At 36.2% G+C, this 22,035-nt stretch overlaps 2 protein-coding genes across 2 annotated transcripts; both read left to right on the forward strand.

Annotated features, from left to right (window-relative positions):
• The first annotated feature begins 1,660 nt into the window (after positions 1-1,660).
• Positions 1,661-13,964, forward strand: LOC147865791 (protein transport protein SEC24 C-like). Its single transcript, XM_087316145.1, has 25 exons — positions 1,661-2,936; positions 3,320-3,525; positions 4,251-4,454; positions 4,534-4,608; positions 4,683-4,781; positions 4,882-4,993; positions 5,394-5,521; positions 6,267-6,386; positions 6,480-6,557; positions 7,101-7,178; positions 7,266-7,358; positions 7,496-7,550; positions 7,682-7,758; positions 10,219-10,290; positions 10,460-10,543; positions 10,639-10,758; positions 10,834-10,902; positions 10,994-11,071; positions 11,230-11,368; positions 11,453-11,617; positions 11,701-11,846; positions 11,932-12,114; positions 12,918-13,006; positions 13,110-13,141; positions 13,359-13,964. The coding sequence occupies exons 1-25, from the start codon at positions 1,988-1,990 to the stop codon at positions 13,463-13,465; spliced, it is 3,558 nt and encodes a 1,185-aa protein (XP_087172271.1). The 5' UTR covers positions 1,661-1,987; the 3' UTR covers positions 13,466-13,964.
• Positions 13,965-16,703: 2,739 nt separating this feature from the next.
• LOC147865792 (uncharacterized) lies at positions 16,704-20,715 on the forward strand. Its single transcript, XM_087316148.1, has 8 exons — positions 16,704-16,991; positions 17,452-17,502; positions 17,971-18,049; positions 18,735-19,534; positions 19,622-19,765; positions 19,884-19,949; positions 20,094-20,162; positions 20,528-20,715. Exons 1-8 carry the CDS (start codon positions 16,971-16,973, stop codon positions 20,600-20,602), a joined length of 1,305 nt encoding a protein of 434 aa, XP_087172274.1. The 5' UTR covers positions 16,704-16,970; the 3' UTR covers positions 20,603-20,715.
• Positions 20,716-22,035: the final 1,320 nt, after the last annotated feature.

Below are 22,035 nucleotides of genomic sequence, written 5' to 3' on the forward strand. Positions count from 1 at the left end.
CTTGAAAATGTTTTATGCAAAGATAAAAAAATCGATTGCCTAAGGCCATAATTTTACCAAATGTTTTTGTTGAGCATATTTGGGAAACCTAACGATCCATAAATTGTAGAGTATGCCACGATTAAGGTCATACAATTGTTCTAGATGGAACCAAGATGCAAGCTCAGTGGAACTTTTGTAATGAATCAAGGGATGAGATGTATGTCCAAAATAGATGTTATCCGTATGAAAAAAGGATGGTATAAACTATGTCGGTTTAATATGTACATATGGAATCATTGAGAAAAACAATGGAAAATTTTGAGTTAATATGATCATTTAGATTTAGGCATGCAATTATCATAAAAGTAAGAAATATAAATGTAAATGTTAACCAATTTAACAAAGAATTGTAAGGTGCAATAAATTACCCTATTAATTGTCTCCTTAATGTTCTGAAATCTAAAACATGCAATTACACACGATAAGGAAATATGTGTTATGGTCCATGAGTCATAAGCCAACACAATTGCATCTAGGGAATATGTGAACAAATGAATTAGAAATAAAATGGAGAGTTATATCTAGCTAAATAGTTTTGTAGTTCAACTTGATGCTTAGTGTTGTTTATGTGGAGTGTCCGCATTGGTATAGCCCTTTGCATTCTGATGTTAGATTGACATTATTGTAAGCAATTAGAAATTATCTATGTCGTTTTTTGTATATTAGCTTAGCTCTTTGAAAATACGCCACGTTTGTTGATGAATATTTAACATGCATAATCTTCAACAAGGTGAGAAAAGCTCTTGAATGATTTAATTGCATCATGCCAACAATCAAAGCTTGGAAATGATCATCCGCTCATTCATTCAAATGTGGTTATAATTTCATGGGCACCATCAATATAAATGGCAATTAGGACTTTTACTCGAATTGTTGACCTATGCCATGTGTGGTTGGTGATAGAGCTAGAATTTTCATGTATCCTCCCTTGTGTTACTTGGTAATAATAGAGTGCAAAATCCTCTCAATGGTTTATAAGATGGGGAATATAAAATCTCTTAGGGCTCTTAGATGTTGCTATGAATTATGTGATCAGGGAGGATGGATTGGAATGTTACATAGCAAATGTTAACCTTCGATATCAAGGCTTGAACTCATGCGTGAGAAATATATTACTCCCATCCTAGTTACAGAGCTGAATTTAAGCTCACCCCCAAGCAAGAGAACCGAAGACGCGACGATGTGTACGACTCTCTGCCATGTCATACACGCAAGTTGGGATCAAGGAACACAAGTTCACAGAAACATGAGTGAATGTCTAGGGGCCACGAGATGATCTTGGGGATGAGGTTCGACCACGTGAGGGACCAGGGTCTTTCAATATAATTATATGGAGTGAGATTCCATATGACGTTTTGATCGTGCAAATGTGATTGCAAGGCACGAGCTCACGTGATTATGGCCGGCCGGCCACTCCCGCTTGATCGCCCATGACATGGCCACTTGTCCTTTTGAGAGAGATGGCCACTTGTCCTTTTGAGGGAGATGGTCAGGTCATGAAATGAATGGAGCTTTGTTCCATCCTGAAACATTTACTTGGCTACACAATAATCACAAAGTGGCTTCTTGTATGCTTTATGCATAAACCCTCTCTGTTTACACCCTTCAATGCAAGAAAGAGTTTTTGTGGTTCTCTGCTTCTTGTATGCATAAACCTCTCTGATTAATAGAAGAGAAGAAACAGAGAAGAAGAAGAAGATGACGATGATGGTGATGGTGATGGTGATTAAGATGATGAAGAATTAATATTACCCACTTGGAAGAAGAAGAAGAAGAAGAAGATGATGATGATGATGGTGATGATGAAGAATTAATATTACCCACTTGGGCATCTCTGAATGTGGTAAGGTCTATTTCCCCTGCTTTGGGCCGTCATATATGATCAATGTTTTTGCCAAGCTCTGTCCAGTTTCTTCATCAGATTAGATAGGGAAAATTTTGAGAGATGGGTTCTCAGCATAATCCATTAACAACAGGCCAACAACGCCCACAATATGGATCACCATATCCATCTTCCATCCCTTCCTCAACTATGGAAAACCTTCCCTCTGGTATTCAAAATCTCAACCTCGGCCAAACAAGTATAATCGCTTCTCAACAACAACATGCATCAGAGGGAGGTATGCATCCTCCGACATCGTCATCATCATCAGTGATGGCATCATCTCCTTATGTACCCGGAAGCATGACATCATCATCACCGGTGGTGGGCATGCCTGCTTGTGTCCCTGTAAGCATGCAGTCATTGCCGGCATCATCAACAGCAGGACCATCTCTTCACGGACCCGGAAGCATGATATCATCATCAGGTCATTCTCTTTATGGCTATGGAAGCATGCCGCCACCACGAATACCATCATCAGGACCGCATTCTTCTGTTTCTGGAAGCATGCCACCATTGGCGATATCATCGATGGGTTCAACGACATCATTGGTGGGCAGACCTCCGTATGTGCCGAGAAGCATTCAACTGCCACTAACATCATCGATCGGGCAACCTCCTTATGTGGTGAGAAGCATGACACCACCACTGACATCATCAGCAGCTCCAATCCCATATCCCACGAGAAGCATGCCCCTAACTACTCATGTACCTGGACCCTCCATATCATCAGTGGGTCTGCCTTCTCATGTACCTGGAAGGCCAATACCGTCACTATTGCAGTCACAGTCACAGTCACAATCACAATCAGGTTCCTTTGTGGGCCCCCCTTTTCTGGTGCCTCCAGTGGTGACTTCAGCTCCATCCTTCGTGGAACCACCTCTTCCTCCACAATCTGCTTCTACTTCGTCAGCATCATCATCGTCAATTAATGGGCCTGCCCAACCTCAAAGGAGGGGTCCTCATTATCAACAGAGTACTATAGCCCAAGGACCTATTCAATCACTCCCAGGTATCAGGGAAAGAATCAGGGGTTATTTATCACCAAATATTTAATTTTTTTAGATTTTTGAAAATTGTAGGCTATATTTGTGCACAATTACTGGCCATCTATTGCCAAATGGGTAATTTTCTTGAAATTATTTGCTACTTCTGATCCCAAATGTTTTGAAGTTTTGCCAAATTTCACAATAGAGTAAGGGGCAAGTAATATTTGCCAAACAAGAAGCAAAATACTGTGAAGTCCAATTTTCTATACTTTATGGCTCCTCTACATATAACCTTGCCTAATTGTTTATAGTTTAAAAGTCCATGAGGTTCCTTAATTCTTAACCCTGGTACAAGGTACCCAATTACATCAAGATAATGTTCCATTCAATGATCCTGCTTATCCAGGGATTGGATCTACCATGATGCAGTCTAGACCTCCTGGTCAACCTCATGTAATAAGTGGCCCTGGAATGTATTCCCAAAGACTTGCAGTTATTACACCGACTGCAAATAATGGCCCCAAGGTAGTGCCCCAAGGAGGAACATTGGTCTCCCCACCAATACCGCCAGCATGGACAGGAGCTGCTCCACGCTTTTCTGGAACACCTCATGTGAGTGTATATGAACTAACTCAGTGTGCTTGTAGATAAGGGAAGTTAATTTTGTGAGTGATTATGGACAATTTTTGTGTGCTTATAGATAAAAGAGTGATTGTAGACGAGCTAAACTGATTTGCAAGTGAAAAATGCGTGGTTTGTGACCATATATGTAAAGGAAGATCCCACACTTAAATCTCATTGAGGTTAGGCCGAAATGAAACTAAATAAATTGATTGACTCTATGAGCAAAGGTATCTGATTGAGCATTTCATGATCATCAAATGAAATCTTGAATCTAATGATTGGATGATGTTCTGTTTATGTTGTCTCTGCCTTGCGTTTTTAAAGATCACCTCATTTCATTCCTGCAGAATTGGTCCACTGGGGTTTCAATATAATTGATGCTTCCTGGATTAGAATGTATCTGTCTTATTGCTATGTCAGAATGATAGTAGAGCTATGGCCGATACAAGGACATAGAAACCCTAGGTTTCGAATGGTGCAGACACCCAGTAGCCACTGTTTAAAGAAAAATGTAGAATGACTTGGGTAGGAGAATTAAGAGGATGGGGATTTTTTTTGCCCAAACCTAGTGCAAGGTCCAATGAAATAGACTATTGTTGATCCTCTAATAATGTACCATATTTTATTTTCTCATTGAAGTTATTAGTTATTAACTTGTGGGTGCTTGTTTGTAAGCCTCTGTTTCACCTACATAGTCATGAATCACTATGTAGGCACCAAGTCCTCAGAATGTGCCAGGCAGAGGACCTCCATCTATGGGCCAATATGTTGCCCCAGGTATTTCTCAGCCAGGCTCACCAGCAGCATCAGGCGGAAGTCCATCTCATATTGATCCTACTCAAATACCTCGACCTCATACAACATCAACTATTATCAATTTTGAAACTAGAGTAAATGGTCAGGCAGTATCGGCTCCGGTAATTTTTTTCTACTTTTGAATTTGTGTAAGAATTGCAATGTTCCTTACTGACAGTTTATGCTCTTTATTTTGCAAAGTCTGCAACCAGTAACTTTATTGTGAGAGACTCGGGTAATTGTAGCCCAAGATACATGAGATGCACACTTAATCAGGTTAAAGATTTAATAAATATTCTTTGGTAGGTTACTCTTTTGATTGGCCCATTTTAACTACTTCAATGAATTAGATTCCTTGTTCAGGAGATTTATTGGCAAGTTCCAGCATGCCATTGGCTCTCATTGTGCAGCCTCTGGCCTTACCTCATCCCTTAGAGGAGCCTATTCAGGTACACTATATTTACATCCTAAATTCATAGTTTGCATTCATTTAGACTGACTTCATGTTGCAAGTTTTTTAGAAACAGCAAGAAAGTTTTGGGTTTGCAGATAGTTGATTTTGGTGAAAGTGGACCTGTTCGGTGTGCAAGCTGCAAAGCATATATGAATCCTTTCATGACATTTGTTGATCAGGGCCATCGTTTCAAGTGCTGCATTTGTGGTATGGTTCTTGACTTTGGATGTATGGATTGTTGGTAGGCAAATGTATGAGATGTTTTACATACTGGTTGGGCGTTGCTGTTGTTAAGGCCATGCTTTGTGACTGTATTCAGTGATCACTTTGTCTCTCAGATAAAACTTATGCTAGTTAGTCCTGTTTTTTTCAAAGTTGAGTCCCATAACGTTCGGAGATATATAAATAGTTTCACACTACTTGGATATTTTTTCCAACTCTTAATGAATGCAGGAACCTTAGATAGTCTTCCTTTCTCATAATGTTCCAATTTTTCCCGAAACAAGATTGTGTAAAGGCACATACATCACCCTGCACATAAGAAATAATATCTTAATCATTTGTTAGCTGTCTGCGCTTTATGAAATGTATAATTATGTAAATGCAGATCAGACAAATGATACACCTCGAGAATATCATTGCAACTTGGGACCGGATAACAGACGGCGTGATGCAGAGAGCAGGCCAGAACTCTCTAGGGGAACAGTTGAGTTTGTGGCGACAAAGGAATTTTTGGTGCGTAGTTAAACGTATAGATTCCAATGGGCTTTTGTCATTTATATTTAGCTATTGTTGAGTACTATCTGGGGAGCTCATACATTTTGGGTAACACTGACTATAATGGAATCATTTGGTAAGTACTCTATATACTATATTATCTCTAATTTGCAATATTACATTATTCTAGTATTAAGAAGGTATATTAGTATCGCAATCCATATGCATTGTGACTTGAGCTGAAGGTTTGAATAGTACTATTTCCAATTTCAACTGGCTAGGTGGACCTTATGTCAGTGCAAAGTAAGATTTTTACTCTGCTTTATTAAACCTAAATGACTTTTCAGATGTTTCCTCCTATGTGCGTATATTTAAATGGCATGTTATTCTACACATCGGTGAGAAACTTCTCATGGGGTGAATCACCATTAGCAAAGACAATGAAAGAAATTAAATGAATAGAATCTCTAATTCAAATGACAGGGAATTTATCAATGGTCTGATCAGATGTGATGTATCCTATAGGGCCTTTTAGTGGTTCTTGAATCCCAGGCATTCCTGAACATAATCAGGAGAATAAATTCTGCTTTGAGTGTTCTGGTAAAACATTTAGTAGAGAACAAGTTATAAGCATTTATGTTGGGGCTTGGAACAGCATTCCAAGTGAAATACTGAAGATAGGAACCTTCATTGTCTTGGGCTTGTGTATTCTTCGGAAATCCTAAAGCAAACTTTGGTATTTCTATGCTCAAAATTTTTACAGGTTCGGCCACCAATGTTCCCATTATTCTTTTTCCTCATAGATGTATCCATGAATGCAGTAGCAATTGGAGCTACAAGAGCTGCTTGTAGTGCAGTGCAGAGGGTGCTTGCAGACCTTCCAGTATTGAACTTTACCTTCACTCTCTCATTTGGTGTTTGTAGTCTCATTATGTGGTTGATAGCATTTGAAACTCATGCTTGGCTGTTTCTACAGAATGTTCCAAATGTGAAAGTCGGCATTGCTACATTTGACAATACACTGCATTTTTACAACTTTACTCAAGCTCAAGAGGTGATTGAATACATTCTCTGAATGAGTGCTTTCAGATTTAATCTTTTGCATTAATAGTTTATGAAGGCTTTGCATGTATCTTTAACATCAGTTTTGAATTGTGTTGTACCAATTAAAGTCTAGTTCTTGGAGAATTGAGAAATTGCGTAGGTGAGATGAGATATTTCTAAAAGAGCAGGAAACAAACAAAGGTCGTACTGTATAATGTTTTTATTAGTCTAGATGTGTGTTTTCTATGCTATCCTTTTATTTGATGTCCTCCATGCTTTTCAGAATTGTAATCTCTGTAGTCAGAAATGGGGGGAATCATTCTGTCAAATTTCTTTCACATGATATCGTATATTTTGCTTCAGGTACCATTGGTAGTACCTACAATTGGCATGAACTTACAAAGTATAGGATCTTAATAATAAATGTATTTTAGGACTACTAATATAATAGCCTTGACTCAAGAGACAAGCTTGGTGAGCATGACTAAGAAGACAGTAGAATGTTTCGTATTTTGGAGTTTGAACTCAATATGTTTGCTTATGTTGCCCATAGCCATCAATGCTGGTAGTGCCGGATGTGCAAGATGTTTACACTCCTCTTCAATCAGGGTTAACCGTGCCAGTTGTAGAGGTGTGTATGGTTCAACTCAAGAGTATAATGTGTATGAAAAATGAGGCATGCTGTTGCCCTAATCGCTCTTAGTTATTTGCACAGCAGTATCGTGAACAGCTGGAGCAACTACTTGAAAACATTCCGGGCATATTCCAAGGGACTCCAATTGCAGACTCAGCCCTAGGTGCTGCGATCAAAGTAAACATCTTCTAGTTTGGAAAAATGCACGTGCTTACGATTATTTAAGAAAGTCAAAAAGTTTTTTACAATTCTGCCATATTTTTATTTATCATGTGTGAGAAAAGGTTGGTGAGTCATTAAGTTCTCTCATGCAGGGAGCATCTCTTGCCATCAAGTCCAATGGGGGAAAGTTGCTCGTATTTCAATCAGGTTTGTAATCTCTTGACGCCCATGAAATTTTGAAGCAATGTGACCTTTTCTACTTCTTCACGTCATAATTTTTAAAATATCTTAAAGTACCTTGATATTTTAGACCTTAGATTTTGAATCCTCTGTTTCAGTGTTGCCTTCTATTGGATTTGCTGCTCTTACTGCAAGGGAATCTGATAGCAGGAAAGGCCCTTCACCCAATGAAAAGGTATGGATAATTTGTGGGAGTTAATTCACAAGGTTTTCTATTTTTAGATATTTGTTGTATAATTCTGTTGCTAAGAGGATCAATGTCATCATTCCCCCTTGGCAAGCAGGAACATAGAACACACAGGTTCTTCAACCTTTCTTTTTACGGGTTGTATCTACCCACAGCCCATCCGTGAATACCAATTATCTCTTGCTTGAGAGAGGGATCAATACCCACATTAAGCATCATTTCTTTGCGGTAAATGTTGACTGATATCTTTCCAATTTGTATGGAAGTTAGCTGTTAGAAGGTTTGGACTCGTTCAAGGTTTTGATATTGTTCCTCAAACCACTTAAAATTTACCAATTTCTTGGCTTCACCATTGTATATCTTACCATATTAATTCCTTGGCGTTGAATTAAATTTTTTTTTGGAAGTTAAATACATAGAAATATGTAAAAGCAGTTCTAAAATGTAGAATACATGCAGAATACTTCAGAGTATTCTAAAACGTATTTGAAACATAGAATATGCGTTTCTATACAACTGTGCTTCTCTCTTTTGGAATATCTCTTGGCGTTAACATCCTGCTGATATTGACATGCTATGTTTAGCAACTATACCTAATCTACTAATATATTCGAAAGGAAGACGATTAATGAACTAATGCAAAAAACCAGCCTGTATATCTGAGTTAGAATCTTCAGAGAAACCTTGCTGTTTAGAAAGACATTGCATAGCTTTAACATCTGACCAAGAATGACATGCAAAGTACAGAAATTATACCACATAAAATTGACATTCTTTACATAGAATGAAAATCACTTGTACCTCTCTACAATTTAAATATAAGAAAGACCATTTTTTATCTGGATTTATTAACATAAATGCTCTAATGGTGAAACATTTCTTCATTGCTATCAATTTCCATTGGCTTCTTTCTTCTATTATCATCCTCCTGGACTAAAACTTCTTATGATGATGGAGTTGAGCATGAGAATGTCATCTTTCACAACTCCTGAGAGTTTTCTCAGCATGGATCATAGTACATAAAATTCGTGTTCGTCTAGCATAACATTCGTTTTCCTACGTTGGAAAACAAATGCGAATGTTATTCAAACATTCTTGTGCTTTTTTTTGTTTTCCCCCATTTTTTTAATGTTTTTTTCCATTTTTTAGGCTTATTTACCTCATAATAAATAGTTAATCCAAAAGTATGGTATTTATCATTCTTTGAGGGTGTTTTTCTTACGCGAATGATTGAAACATTTGCGAATGCATGTATGGTTCATACTATGGCATGGATATTTGACAATGGATTTATGTGTGAATTCTCAGATTATTATTTTTACATTCAGCCGTGGGAATAACTAAAGGCCTGGATTCATGATGCATTATATATTCTGTCTTGCATGCTTATTGATTTATACGTCTGATGTTTGCCAAGGTACTATATATATTAAAAATACTAACCAAATTGATTTTGAAGAAATACCAGTGGCAGTGTGATGTGCTTATGGTGGACCCAATTCCAATTAATGTCTACTATCTTCATATTCTTTCTTTTGTGCTTGTTTCTGTGTTTAATATTGAAAACTATTTATATATTTCCCTTAAGTTGCTTTAAGGTTTGTTTCAAAGGATGAAAAGTAGCCTCAAGGTGCCTGAAGATAGAAACCTTATTATATTTGGAAGGATGCAATTGGAACCCGAAGGATTTCAGAGAATTCTACACTCTGATATCATATCAAAAACCCAGAAGTGCATAGAATGAATGTCATTACATGTGGTAACAGATCGTGGAAGATGGAGATAAAAAGTAATAGAATGAATAGCCGATCACCTTCAAAAGACTGAGCAAAAGAGAACACAGCTGTATAGAAAAGAACTTTGTGTATGCCTCACCTTAGCAATCTCAATATGAGTGGATGAGAAAAGTGAAACTCCTAGCACAATCAATCTACTTCCAAATAATCGAATATTGATTGGATTATACTCCTAGGCAACCCACTACCAAGGTCCAACACAAACAATGAGAATAAGGGGATTTAAGTGTTTTGAGAAGCAAATGTCTGCTCTACATCCTGAGCTGGTTTCATTTGGCATCCTGCCTAGAAGGCTTCTCAAGCTAATAATTTATTAAGTTTAGATTTGAGGTGATAACCTCGCTGTATGTATCCATGTTTTATCCTTATACATTTTGCTAATTCTGATAACAATTATAAGAATTGATGTGTTAAAAATAATGAATGGTAGTATTTCTACATCGTAAACCATCTACTAATATTTACATATACTAGCAATTACATATATCATAAATAATATTAGCTACATTATGTCCAAATTATGCTGTTTGCCAGTACGGTGACAACAGGAGGGAGTACAAGTACATAGTTAGGATATGTACTTTTGACTTTAGAATGAATTGCTTATTTCAGAAAAAATATGCTTTCATTCATGAATACTATCATGTTTCAGGAGCAAAGCAAGCTATTTCATCCAGCTGAAAAATTATTGAAGACATTGGCCATAGAACTTGCAGAGCTTCAGGTAGACCTTTTTTTTAATTTAGCTATATCTATTTTGGTTTGTTCTCAAAGATGAGACACCATTTTAAGAGGCAATCTCTCATTCAGTCTCATGGCCATTTTGGCCTCTTAAATATATCTTTTTCTCCATCATTGGAATGAGATATCAATAATTAAAATTTAAATGTTAGGTATGTTGTGATTTGTTCCTAACAACACAAGAATATGTAGACGTTGCATCACTTGCTATTGTTCCTACAACTACTGGTGGACAGGTACTTGTTTTGTGTAAGATTTAAAATATGAAATTAGACTGTGTTTTCTGCTTTGCCAATTGTTTGGATGACCTTGGATTGTGGGTTAAAATCAGGTTTACTATTACTACCCATTTTCTGCGATCTTAGATTCAGCAAAGTTGTACAATGATTTAAGATGGAACATTTCAAGACCGCAAGGTCTAGAGGCAGTGATGAGAGTTCGATGTAGTCAGGTAAAATATTGGAAATCTTAATCTGATCTCGAGGAAAATCTAGCCTTTATCCTTATGATTCTTATCTAAACACAGGGCTTACAAGCTCAAGACTATTTTGGGAATTTCCACAAAGCAACGGCTACTGATTTGGATCTGCCCGCAGTATGCTATTGTCTAAACTTTGTTTTTGTATCTTCTTTTTGTCAGAATCAAAAGTACAATAGCTGAGTTTATGCAATGCATTATAATTCAGATCAGTTGTGACAAAACTGTAATGGTGAGTTTCAAGCATGATGAGAAGCTTCCAGATGGCTCTGAATGCTGCTTTCAGGTATTGATGATGACAGAATTATATTCTTCTTATGAGAAGTTCTGTCATTTGAACATCAAAAAGAGTTAATAGGATTTCGGGTCATGAACAGCTTGATACTAGTAATAGTGTTTACTTTTATCCAAGGCTATATCTCATTTATTTATACTTCTTTGCAGTGTGCTTTACTATATACAACTATTGATGGTCAAAGACGGATCCGTGTCACCACATTGTCTCTTCCATCCACGATGGTGTTAGGTAACGTCTTCCGTGGAGCTGATTTAGATGCACAATTCACGTATTTCATGAAGCAAGGTAACTAAAATTTTATTATTGGAGGATGAACTGATATGGTGCTTTTTTCAAGCTTGCATGAATGTCTTCTGATGGATTTGGCAGCATCACTTGAAACATTAACAACACCCCTTTCAGTTTTGAGGGAGAAAATGACACATTCATGTGTGAATATACTATATAGTTATCGTAAGTTCTGTGCGACAGCTTCATCCTATGGACAACTCATACTCCCAGAAGCTCTAAAACTGTTGCCACTTTATACATTAGGTATAGTATGGTATCTTTGTAGTTCAGTCGAGTAATAGCTACTAAAATGGTATGAATGCTAACATGTCTTGTCATTTTTTTAGCATTAACAAAGAGTATTGGGTTCCGATCTGATACGAGGACAGATGATCGATGCTACTGGTTATCACGTATATCATCAATCTCATTGTCACTCGCTATTCCCACAGTGTATCCAAGAATGTTCTCAATAGATGAGCGCTCAATTAAGGTCGTTTCTCATATGTTTCTAATGTTGCTTACTATGGAGATGTTATATAAACTACACACACCATCGCTGTTTGTTCTTGTTGCAGGATGTTGGAGATGGAGTGCTCCCTGAGACTTTATACCTGTCGAGTGAAAACCTGAGCAGTGAGGGCATCTTTCTGCTTGAAACAGGTGAAGATGCATTTATTTATGCAGGAAAAGCGGTTTCCCCTGAGGCACTTTACCAACTGTTTGGCGTACACACAGTCAATGAAATACACACAAATCAGGTAGAGAGATTGGAAGCACTATTTATTCGGTTGCATAGCATCTTCAGAGTTTAAACTTCTATGATATGATTAATGCAGTATATGCGTGTATATGTAAGTACTAGAAGTAAATAGAAGGTTCTTGAAATGTTGACTCATAATAGCATAACGGCAGTGGAGTGAAATGTCATTTTTGAGGGCAATTGTAAACAATATTTAAAGTAGTCTTGGGGATCCATAATCACAGCAGTGATGGTAAGCATATTCCTCCTGGAGCAGGAAGGGGTAAGCATATTAATACCTTAATTTGATCACCTTCGAGAAACAATACTCTTTCAATGATAACTTTTCCAGTAAAACTTCCCATTGGAGCATTAGGATTAGAAGTAAGCATTCTTCCTAATTAGATTAAAACGATGGAGAGATGGAGATGGAGCTAGAGATAGAGATAATGATGCTGTGCTTAATAAGGTACAATAAAGGACCAAAGTGTATGAAGATATATACAAATTTATGTGGGTAGACCATTTATCTGATAACTAGTTAGACAATGAAGTATCATTTGGATTGATGTTAGACACATTCCTTCCATTGAGGTTAACTGAATGAACGCTGTTAAAGGGTGGAAAAGCAAACTTGGAAAGATTTAGATCAGCCAAAGACAGTAGATTAATAGATAAATTTTTACTAATGTTGTGTGCACTTTTCATATAGTTTATGTCTCTCATGTACCAAATTGCCAACAGTTGCACACATATTTTGTAACTAGAAATTTGTGGATTCTATAGAGCAACTGAGTGACTTCATACACCTTTTGAATGCAGTTTATCTTGAAAGAATTTGATAATGACGCCTCGAAAAAGCTGAATGCATTGGTTAATATGATACGAAAGGAGCGCTGCTCTTACTTAAGGTGAGCCCTCCATAAAAGAAAGGAAGTTACAGAAACTGAATAAAAAGGAAAACGAACATCTATTTGTAACATCTTAGAAAAGCTTAACATTTTTTTGGTTCAGGTTCCGATGGTGTCGAAGTGGAGATCCTGTAGGTAAAACCCTCAGCTCATTTCCTTGTTCTGTTTAATATAGTTAAAAACTATTTTTCAGGTACAAACACTTATTCTTTGTGAATAAATAAATAAATAAGGGAAGGAGAGACAAAATGATAACTGAGAAAGAAAGATTTGTATATGATTAACAAAAAGAAGGGAGAAAGATTGCATTGAGAAAACTGAAACTTGGATTGCAAAATTTCTTGTATTGCAGAATTATTGTTCTTTTCGCACCTTGTGGAGGATAAGACCTCTTTGGGCTTATCTTATGTGGAATACCTTGTTCATGTCCATCGGCAAATACAATTAAAGTCAACATAAACACAGTGGGAGGTGGCTTTTACAATATTGAGCTTCAATGGGGATCAAATGTAGGATGTTGTAGATAATGATTCCCTCCCCGAAGCATGATAGCAGGTGATAAAAATTCAATATATATCTGAATTCTGCCACTCTTTTCTCGTCTACTTCCAGAGTTTTTGGGTATTTAGGCACACTTCTTGTACCTAGTTTTAGAAGCTTTGTCATATACACATCTTATTTTTGGAGAAGTCTTTGGTCTTATTTGTAGATATTTGGTACAATAAAATGAGAATCACACCATAGAAGTCAGATACTCGATAAATGTTTATTTTGAAATTTGTCCGCGGTATATGAATATGTTCACATCTGCACCAAAATACATTAAATAAGGCAATTGTGGTATATAGAGAAATGAATGAATGGAACAGGATTGACAAATAACCTTGTCTTTATGTTGTTTGTTTCAGCATGATCTTTGTAATTCTAATTCCATGCAATTTTTCTGTTTATTAGGGTATTTCTCCCATCTTCTCATAGTAGTTGGACATTATCCTTCCAGCAATTATTGGTGTAAATTGAAAAGGTCTAAGGTGAATAGAGCTTAGAACATTGAAATCAAGGGCATTGAACAAAATGTTGGGAGCTTCCATGAAATATTACTTAATGAGAACATATTGATGTGGTGATCAACATTGTGTATTCCATAACGAGCTTGTATGTTTGGTTCGCCCCATGGGTTTTGGATCTGCGTAATTGTCTATAATTTTAGTTTGTGATAAAGCATCTTATGAATTTGCCATTAGAATGATGATGATACGACATCAATGTTGTCACATTTTCTAGGATACAAATAGTGAAAATGATAGATTTCCTTTGAAAAGAATTGTTAGCATAGCTAAGAATTATTATCATGACTGTCACGTTGCATTTGGTTCATTGTCCAATTCTACACGTGTTTGGTTTAGGTCCATTGGCTCTTATCAAGTAGGGAGGGGAGGCACTAAACCCTTGAGGGATCTTGTAATTATTTTGTTCAAATACATACATAATCATAGGTGGTTATGAGTAGGGGCTTCACTTTTGATTTTATAATTTAGGTATAATTTTTTTCTTTGTAGTTGGGAAGTGATGGAGTAATGGTTTATTGTATGTTTTTCATGTATTTGTCTTTTGTTTTCTTAGGGTTCAAAGCAGATATTATAATTTATAATCTTGAGTTCTTTGAGTTAAGAACCATTATTAGAACATTGGTTTATTGTAGTTTTGAACAAAGTTTGGTCAACTAAATTCTAGAAGTTTGAACACTATGAATTACAAATTAGCTATAGGAATTCAACTATAGGAGTTAGAATGTATTCAATTCTAAGGGGTTAGAACACAACTTTTTGTATTTTAGTGTCTAGAACAAAGTGCTTTCCTTGTTTGTTAGCTTAAATATGTTTGGTCGATCTCAAATTGATATAAGAATGCTCTACTTTCTTGCTATTGATGTGTCCACATGAACTTTTGTATTTGGTTATGAGGGATCAAACAAATTTAAAACAAAATCTATCTTTTCAAAATTTTAATGACGAATGATTTGGTGCCACATCATGTATATCTATAATTGAATGAGTGTTTTTGAATTCTATAAGGGTTTAGAAACATCATCCGAAACCCACTTTTGTTACAATCAATAACACCACCAACATGATTTTTGAACATTTGGATTCTTAGATCCCTTTGGCGATTTGAAATTGTCTACAAAGATAGAAAAGAAACAAATTGAGGAGTTTCAAGCACTAGAAATGGAACTAAAAGGTAAAAAAAAGGGGACTTCGAGAATCATATAACAAAAGAATGAAAGGAAATATGCATGGGAGGTAACGAGGCACAAAGAGTGTCAAATTTCTTTGAGACATAAATGGGGGAAGAAAAGATGCAACCTAACATAGGACAACCCAAGGAGATTGTCCAAATTCTGAACTTTTCTTGTGACCAATGAATTTGTGCCACATCAACATGGAGGACCTTTGTTTGAACCAGGGGCGATGCCTCCTAGAAGTTCAGAACACTGAAATCACCTTGGAAAGACATAACCATGGACGGGAAAAACAACTTAAAAGCATTCAAACATTGGAAATGGATATAATGCTTTTTGCAAAGAAACTCGTGGGCGAAAAATCGTATACAGAGAAAACATGCATAATAACAAAACGAAGGGGCCCTTGGAGACTACATGTGGGTGATAAATTATAATGATAAGGGGAATAGACCAAAAAAGACATTCACATTGGTATGAGAAAGATATATTAATGTCTACTAGAGGCCAAATCTGGCCTCTGAAACAAAACCATAGATCATACATATGGGGTTTCCTTAATCGAAAGAGACAGGCAAATTGATTTGGTTATCATCCTGTGAAGGTTTGATAGAAAGTGTGTGCTTACTACATAAATTGGTGAGTGTCTGCTTCACGCGTGCTTGCAGAGCATCTCTGGTGAGATGTTGAAATTGTTAGAGAACTGGCAAGGAAGTAACAATCCGCAACGTTTCGGTTTGAGCGTGTCAAAACCGAACCGTTTAAAAACTTAGAAACTTGAACCAAATTGAACCACAAAACCATTTAACCACTAGAAAAAAATCCAAACTGTAAAACTATTAAACAGTTAAAACCATAGTTTCATGATTTGGTTCCGATTTTCAACTTAGGTCAAAATTCAAATTTGAAAATTTAAAATTTTTTCATTATTTCAAATTTTATTTTTTCCAAAATTTAAAGATTTTTCCTAAAACGTGAGAACTAGGCTTAAAAATGAAAAGGTTGTTTAAAAAACATATTAAAAGAAATATTTAGAAATATTTAAAAACCATCAAACCGTTTTTACCACAACGGTTTCAAACCATTAAAACTGAATTGAACCAAACTGTTTAAACCACCACGGTTTCAAACCATTAAAACTAAACCAAGCCAAACCATTCAAACCACGGTTTCAAAACAATAAAACTGAATTGAACCAAACCGTTTAAACCATAGTTTCAAACCATTAAAACTAAACTGAACCAAACCGTTCAAACCATTAAAACCGAATTGAACCAAACGGTTAAAAAAAAAAAACTTGTAGCTGAACCGAACCGAACCGTTTACACCGATAGACCACGATATGGTGGTTCGGTTCGGTTCAAACCGAACCGTTGCCGATTGTTAGAAGGAAGGGTAATTGCTGGGGATTTTGTAAAGTGAAGAGAGATGGAGGAGGAGGGGTATTCTGTGTAATTAATCATAAGTACAGCCAAACCCAGCAAAACAAAGAGCTTATTGAAGAAGAAGAGTTCTTCCTCTGGCTATGGAGGAGGGGACCTCTCTCTGTTTTCATCAGCATCCATCAGCAGTAGCATCATCAATGAAATCAATGTTCTACCATCGACCCACTTGCAGGAAAAGCAGGAAAAAGCAGAAAAAAGCAGAGAAAGCACCTCCCACCCCCTCCTTCCCCCCATCTTAATCCGGAACCTAGAGAGAAAGTCACAGAGGAAAAAAAGCATGGAAAAAGCACTGACCCAGGTACACTCTTTTGTCTGACCTAAGGTACCCACAACAAATATCTGGATTAGTTTAGCACATGTTTCTGCCAATTTTTTCTGTTGCTGCTTCTTTTTTCTTTCTCTTAATTTTTCTTTCCTTTTTCATTTTTTCTTTTCCCCTCTGCAATATTTGATAGGTCATGCTTATCTTGAAGCTTGGTTTCTTATTCTTCTTCTCCGTTTATTATTAGGGCCCACTTACTCATCTCAACTAAGCTATTAAATGCAAGACATTTTATCTTCAAGTACTTAAGCTTCATATCTATCTTCAACTAAATAAGTTTATTTTTTTCATCTCTCTCTCTCACTCTCACTCTAGTCAACCAATAAGAGAAAAAAATCATCTCTCTTTTTACCTGATAGTGCCTTTGTAACTTTCTATGTTGGTTACAACAATCTGATGCTTTGTCTCTTTGTTTATGGAATTGTGTCATGTACAGAGCACCTCAATTGAGGAAAAAGATGTACTCTTGAATCTTTCTCTTCAAGTAGTAAGCTCTTTTTGAAATTTATCTTTATATCTCTTTACAAGCTCTTCTGATTTATTTTTTAAATCCACTTTTATGTTCTTTTATGTGTTCTTTTATATCTCTTTGGGAATTTATGTGTTTGATTATCATCCGATTTGCCCTTTTATTTTATGGAATCAGATCACTTAGGGCCTGCATTTCTGATTTCGAGAAAAAACAATACTTATTACTAAGTCTCTCTTCTTCAACTTGTAAGCCCTTTATATTGTATGTGTGTGCGCGCATGTATCTTTGCAACTTTATGTGTTTGATTATATGATTGTTGGTTTGTATATTGAATTGGTTCATTTAAAGTTGCAATTTTGATTAATAAAGCTTCGACATATACTTATTATATCTCAGGCTTTCTCTACATAGTCATGTAAAAGTGTTCATACCACTATCATTATTACCTCTGATAAAGACTTACCAGATCCTATATATGTGTAGGAGGAATCTCAAGAATCAAGGTTTTCATCAAACGAATTTGTCTTAGGTTTCCTCTCATTTTTCGTTCGCATCCTTGTAAGTATGCAAATCTTTAATCCCTCAATTATAATGCTTTTCTGTTCACTATTCCAGGGTTTCAAGATTTTTGTGGTTTGAATTATTTTAAGGTTCTGAATCATTCTAGAGTTTTGGAGCATTCTTTGGGATGCATGGTCTTGTCATCTACCTTAATTGTAATGGTTAATGCTGTTTTTCATCTCAGTGTTTTAGCATATTAAGCATTCTACTACCATACCAGACCTCCTTTGCAATCGTGAACGTGATAATTTCAGTATTCCTAGGTTTGAAGCATTGTAGGGTTTTGATGCTCTCAGATGAGACTGCTTTGCTATCAGGAATATATTCATCTCAGTATTCTAGGGTATGAAGCATTCTAAGATTTTGGAAGTCTCCCATGAGACCTCCTTTGCTAACATGGACATAATTATTTCAGAATCCTAGGATTTGTGGCATTCTAGCGTTCTGAAGTTGTCATAACGGACCTAGAATGAACATTATATTTCGGTGTTCTATGGATTTAGAGCTTTCATGTTAGACCTTTTTTGCTAATATTACATGATTATTTCAGTATTCCAGGGTTTTGAATGTTGCCATACCAGACTTACCATGAACATAATCATTTTGTTATTCTAGGGGCACAGAAACTCTCACCTGATACCAGTCTTCCATTGCTAACATGAACATGAATATGAATATGAAATCAGGTTCCATGGCCATGTTTGCTACTTTGAAGCCAGATAATATACCCCTCGATTCATCAAGCTTGGGCCACTATAACTCAGCACCTGATACCATAATTTCAAACTGGTTAGATGAAAGCTCTTCGTGTGAAGTTTCTCAACTTGCTGAACTCCTAGTCCATCGGCGTGATCTAAATGGTACTGTTCTACCACTTAATGAACTTAGAGAAAGACCTATTGGGATTGAACAGGTCTATTCTGTTCAGATTGACCATCCAAGCACAACAGATTACATAGAACCCATCAGCCAATATACACTTCCACCAATCCATGAACATAAAGGGGATGAAGAGCCACTTATAAGGCGATCAGATGAAGAGTCTTTCCTAAGAAGCACCTCAGACACATTGAGATTACCCAATGTCAATCTTACTAAACATAGTAGTTTGCCCTCAGAATTCTTGTCGAGCTTAGCTAGGGAAGAATTGAATCAGAGGTCACCCTGTATCAGTCAAAATAGCCTTAATGATTCTTTGCAAGAAATATCTGTAATGAGATCGGAGAGTGAGCTCAGTCATAACGAACTGCTAAGACAAAATAGTTATTCTACTGGACTTTTGGTTCAATTCTCCTCTGTTGGTATTGGAGAGACGTCGATACCAGGGAAATTATCTGCTAATGATGTCATTGGCGGGAGAAATCTCGGGAATGTCAGTGATGATAGACTAGATTTTTACTCAGAAATGCTGAACAATTCCTTGAGAAAAAGAGGAAGGGAAGCTGAATGCCAGATGTTTGAAGTTCAGCCTAGAGAATATTCCTCGGTAAAATATTTTGTTCATGAGAAATGCTTTTAAACTTTCTTCTCTGATGATTAATTTCAACTCTTTGTTTTTTGTGTATACATATAGCATAAGGGGCATGGCCATATTGAAAGCAATCAATTTTCTATTCCAAGAACCATAATCACTGGAAATATGGAAATGGATGTTGTCGTCTGTAAATCTCGTGCAAAGAGAGGTTTTGCTACAGATCCCCGAAGCATTGCCGAACGAGTGAGTGAGAGATCATGCACATAACAGTTAACTTGTGTAGTACTGGTTTCATATTGATCAATCTTTGTTATTATCTTCAAGATAGCGATACTAATCTTTGTAAACCCTCTTTTTGTAGGTCAGAAGAACTAAGATTAGCGATGGCATGAAAAAGCTACATGACCTTTTACCGACTACAGACAAGGTGAGTGTATTTAAGCATTTTTTGAAGCTTTCCTTCATTTCACTTTTCTATTCTCATGCTCTATGGGAGATGATGTCTACTATGTCACCATGTCATGATGTGAAATACCTGCATGGTAAATAATGCTCTGTGGTGTCAATGTAGCAAGCGCATACTGCAGATATGCTTGATGAAGTTGTTGAATATGTGAAGCAACTGCAGCGCCAAGTTCAGGTATGTCTTCATCATGTTGTTTATATGGATCAATACCAAAGATACCTAGCTTTGTGGGTAATTTATCACATCCCTCTTTCAGTTTCAGAAACTACCAAAGGTTATCCTTGTAATTTTCTAAAGCCTATGGGTATTTTGGTAAAGAAAAGGTGTTTTCCTCTTGTTCCATAAATAAAGTTATGTTCTAGGAGTAACAGAAAATTAAAAGACTTTATCCTTATCTTGTGGAGAAGCTACCAAGATGCTTTTGCATTTGTCACTATATCATAGGCTTATAAATTGTTTTCTCAGATTATTGGAGTCTAGCCTAATTTCTCAATATATAATTTGTCCTGTGGCTCTAACTGCTTCCTGGCTTTATATAGGAGCTTTCAGAGAACTATGAATGCTGTGCCAAGTGTAAGAGAAAGGAAGAAGATATCACATCATGTGTAATATAGCAAAACACTAGACACTTCAGTTTTTGACAGTAGTAGAAGTCTTTTCTCTGTTGTAAACAAACACATGACATTTCTTATATATGAGAGCATTTCTTCTAGAGCCCAATAAACAATCTTAGAATCCGGAATAAAACGTTGTATATTATGTCTCAGAGGAATCTTACAAACCTGAATTAGAACATTGTATTAATAGTTGATAAGAAAATGAAGAGTTTGTATAATGTTGCCTCAAATTGATTTTGCTTGATCGCATGCTTTTAAGGTTTTTTGGTTCTGGAGCAATTCATGTATCAAGGGATTTGTCGTGCATAATATGCAATATTGTAACCAGGTGTGAATGTGTAATTTACAGTCTGCCAACATAAATTGTGTTTGGAATTATGGGTTGGAGAGCAATGAATTTTCATAGTATTTCTTTGGTTTGATTTAAGTTGGCATCAAAGCGCCAAGCACCCATGTTAGTAGAATCACTGAGAATTGGCACAATTGGATGGATAGGAGTTAATTAGCTGCTTGAGTAATTTCCATTCTTATTCACTAGAACTTCCGTGTAAATCTTGCCTTGGCATGCTGTTCTATATTTTACTGCATCTAGTCTACTTTAGAATCATTGTAGTGATAATTTCATGGTTATTGTTCTTTTTAAGATGTTTCAGGTATTAGCGCATGAACGAATAATATTTTTGTTCAGTTTTGAGCTTTCATTAAATTATGTTACATATAATTGCAAAAGGGAGAAGCTAGTAGTATTTGTAATAACATTGCAAGAAACATTGGATTCATTCAGTGCGAATCTTGCCTCTCTCAATCTCACTCACTTACATTTGTTTTACTGCATGCATTGTCACTCCTTGTTTTGTATTGTCTTCATTGTACAAACACTTACAATAAATTGCACTCCTACATTCTATGATGTATCATTTGCATTTCAGAATTAGGCGCACCACAGAAGATGTGCAACAATTTCATGTGTTTTAATTAGAGTGCACAAATTCCATATTAGCATTCTGTTACACTCCTACAAACTGTAGTCATTGCTATAAAAAGCAATTAACATGGTTTGGGGTCATGTAAGGATAATGACATATAGAGCTTTTCTTTCTTTTTCTGTTGAGTTTTACAGCCTGGTGGCAAGTTGTCTTTTATTAACTAACACCTTGATATGGGTTCAAATTCCGCCTATTTACCACACCACATGAACAATGTACATTTACAAAAGTTGGCATTCTAGGGTCTTCAGCGCACAATCTTCGCAACCTAGACTATACATCTTATTTCTATCTTATCTATACACAATATACATTAACAAACAGACCAAGGTATGTTGTAGTTCAATGATATTGAAGTTTATCAATATTAAAATCACATTTTTTATTTAATGGTCACTTCTGAGAAATTAGTACAATATAAATGATCAAATAAAAAACTTCCAA

This window comes from Azolla caroliniana, unplaced genomic scaffold, assembly GCF_043228905.1.
Source record: "Azolla caroliniana isolate FFs.n. ecotype wild unplaced genomic scaffold, voAzoCaro1.0.p SCAF_3, whole genome shotgun sequence".
NCBI lineage: Eukaryota > Viridiplantae > Streptophyta > Polypodiopsida > Salviniales > Salviniaceae > Azolla > Azolla caroliniana.

Excerpts from the sequence above, each read along its gene's own strand:
- LOC147865791 (XM_087316145.1), top strand. The coding sequence starts at position 1,988 with ATGGGTTCTCAGCATAATCCATTAACAACAGGCCAACAACGCCCACAA. Across the intron at positions 5,522-6,266 it reads TGGCGACAAAGGAATTTTTG|GTTCGGCCACCAATGTTCCC; the intron begins GTGCGTAGTTAA and ends AAATTTTTACAG. Across the intron at positions 11,847-11,931 it reads TAGATGAGCGCTCAATTAAG|GATGTTGGAGATGGAGTGCT; the intron begins GTCGTTTCTCAT and ends TTCTTGTTGCAG.
- LOC147865792 (XM_087316148.1), top strand. The coding sequence starts at position 16,971 with ATGGAAAAAGCACTGACCCAG. Across the intron at positions 18,050-18,734 it reads TTTCGTTCGCATCCTTGTAA|GTTCCATGGCCATGTTTGCT; the intron begins GTATGCAAATCT and ends ATATGAAATCAG. Across the intron at positions 19,535-19,621 it reads AGCCTAGAGAATATTCCTCG|CATAAGGGGCATGGCCATAT; the intron begins GTAAAATATTTT and ends GTATACATATAG.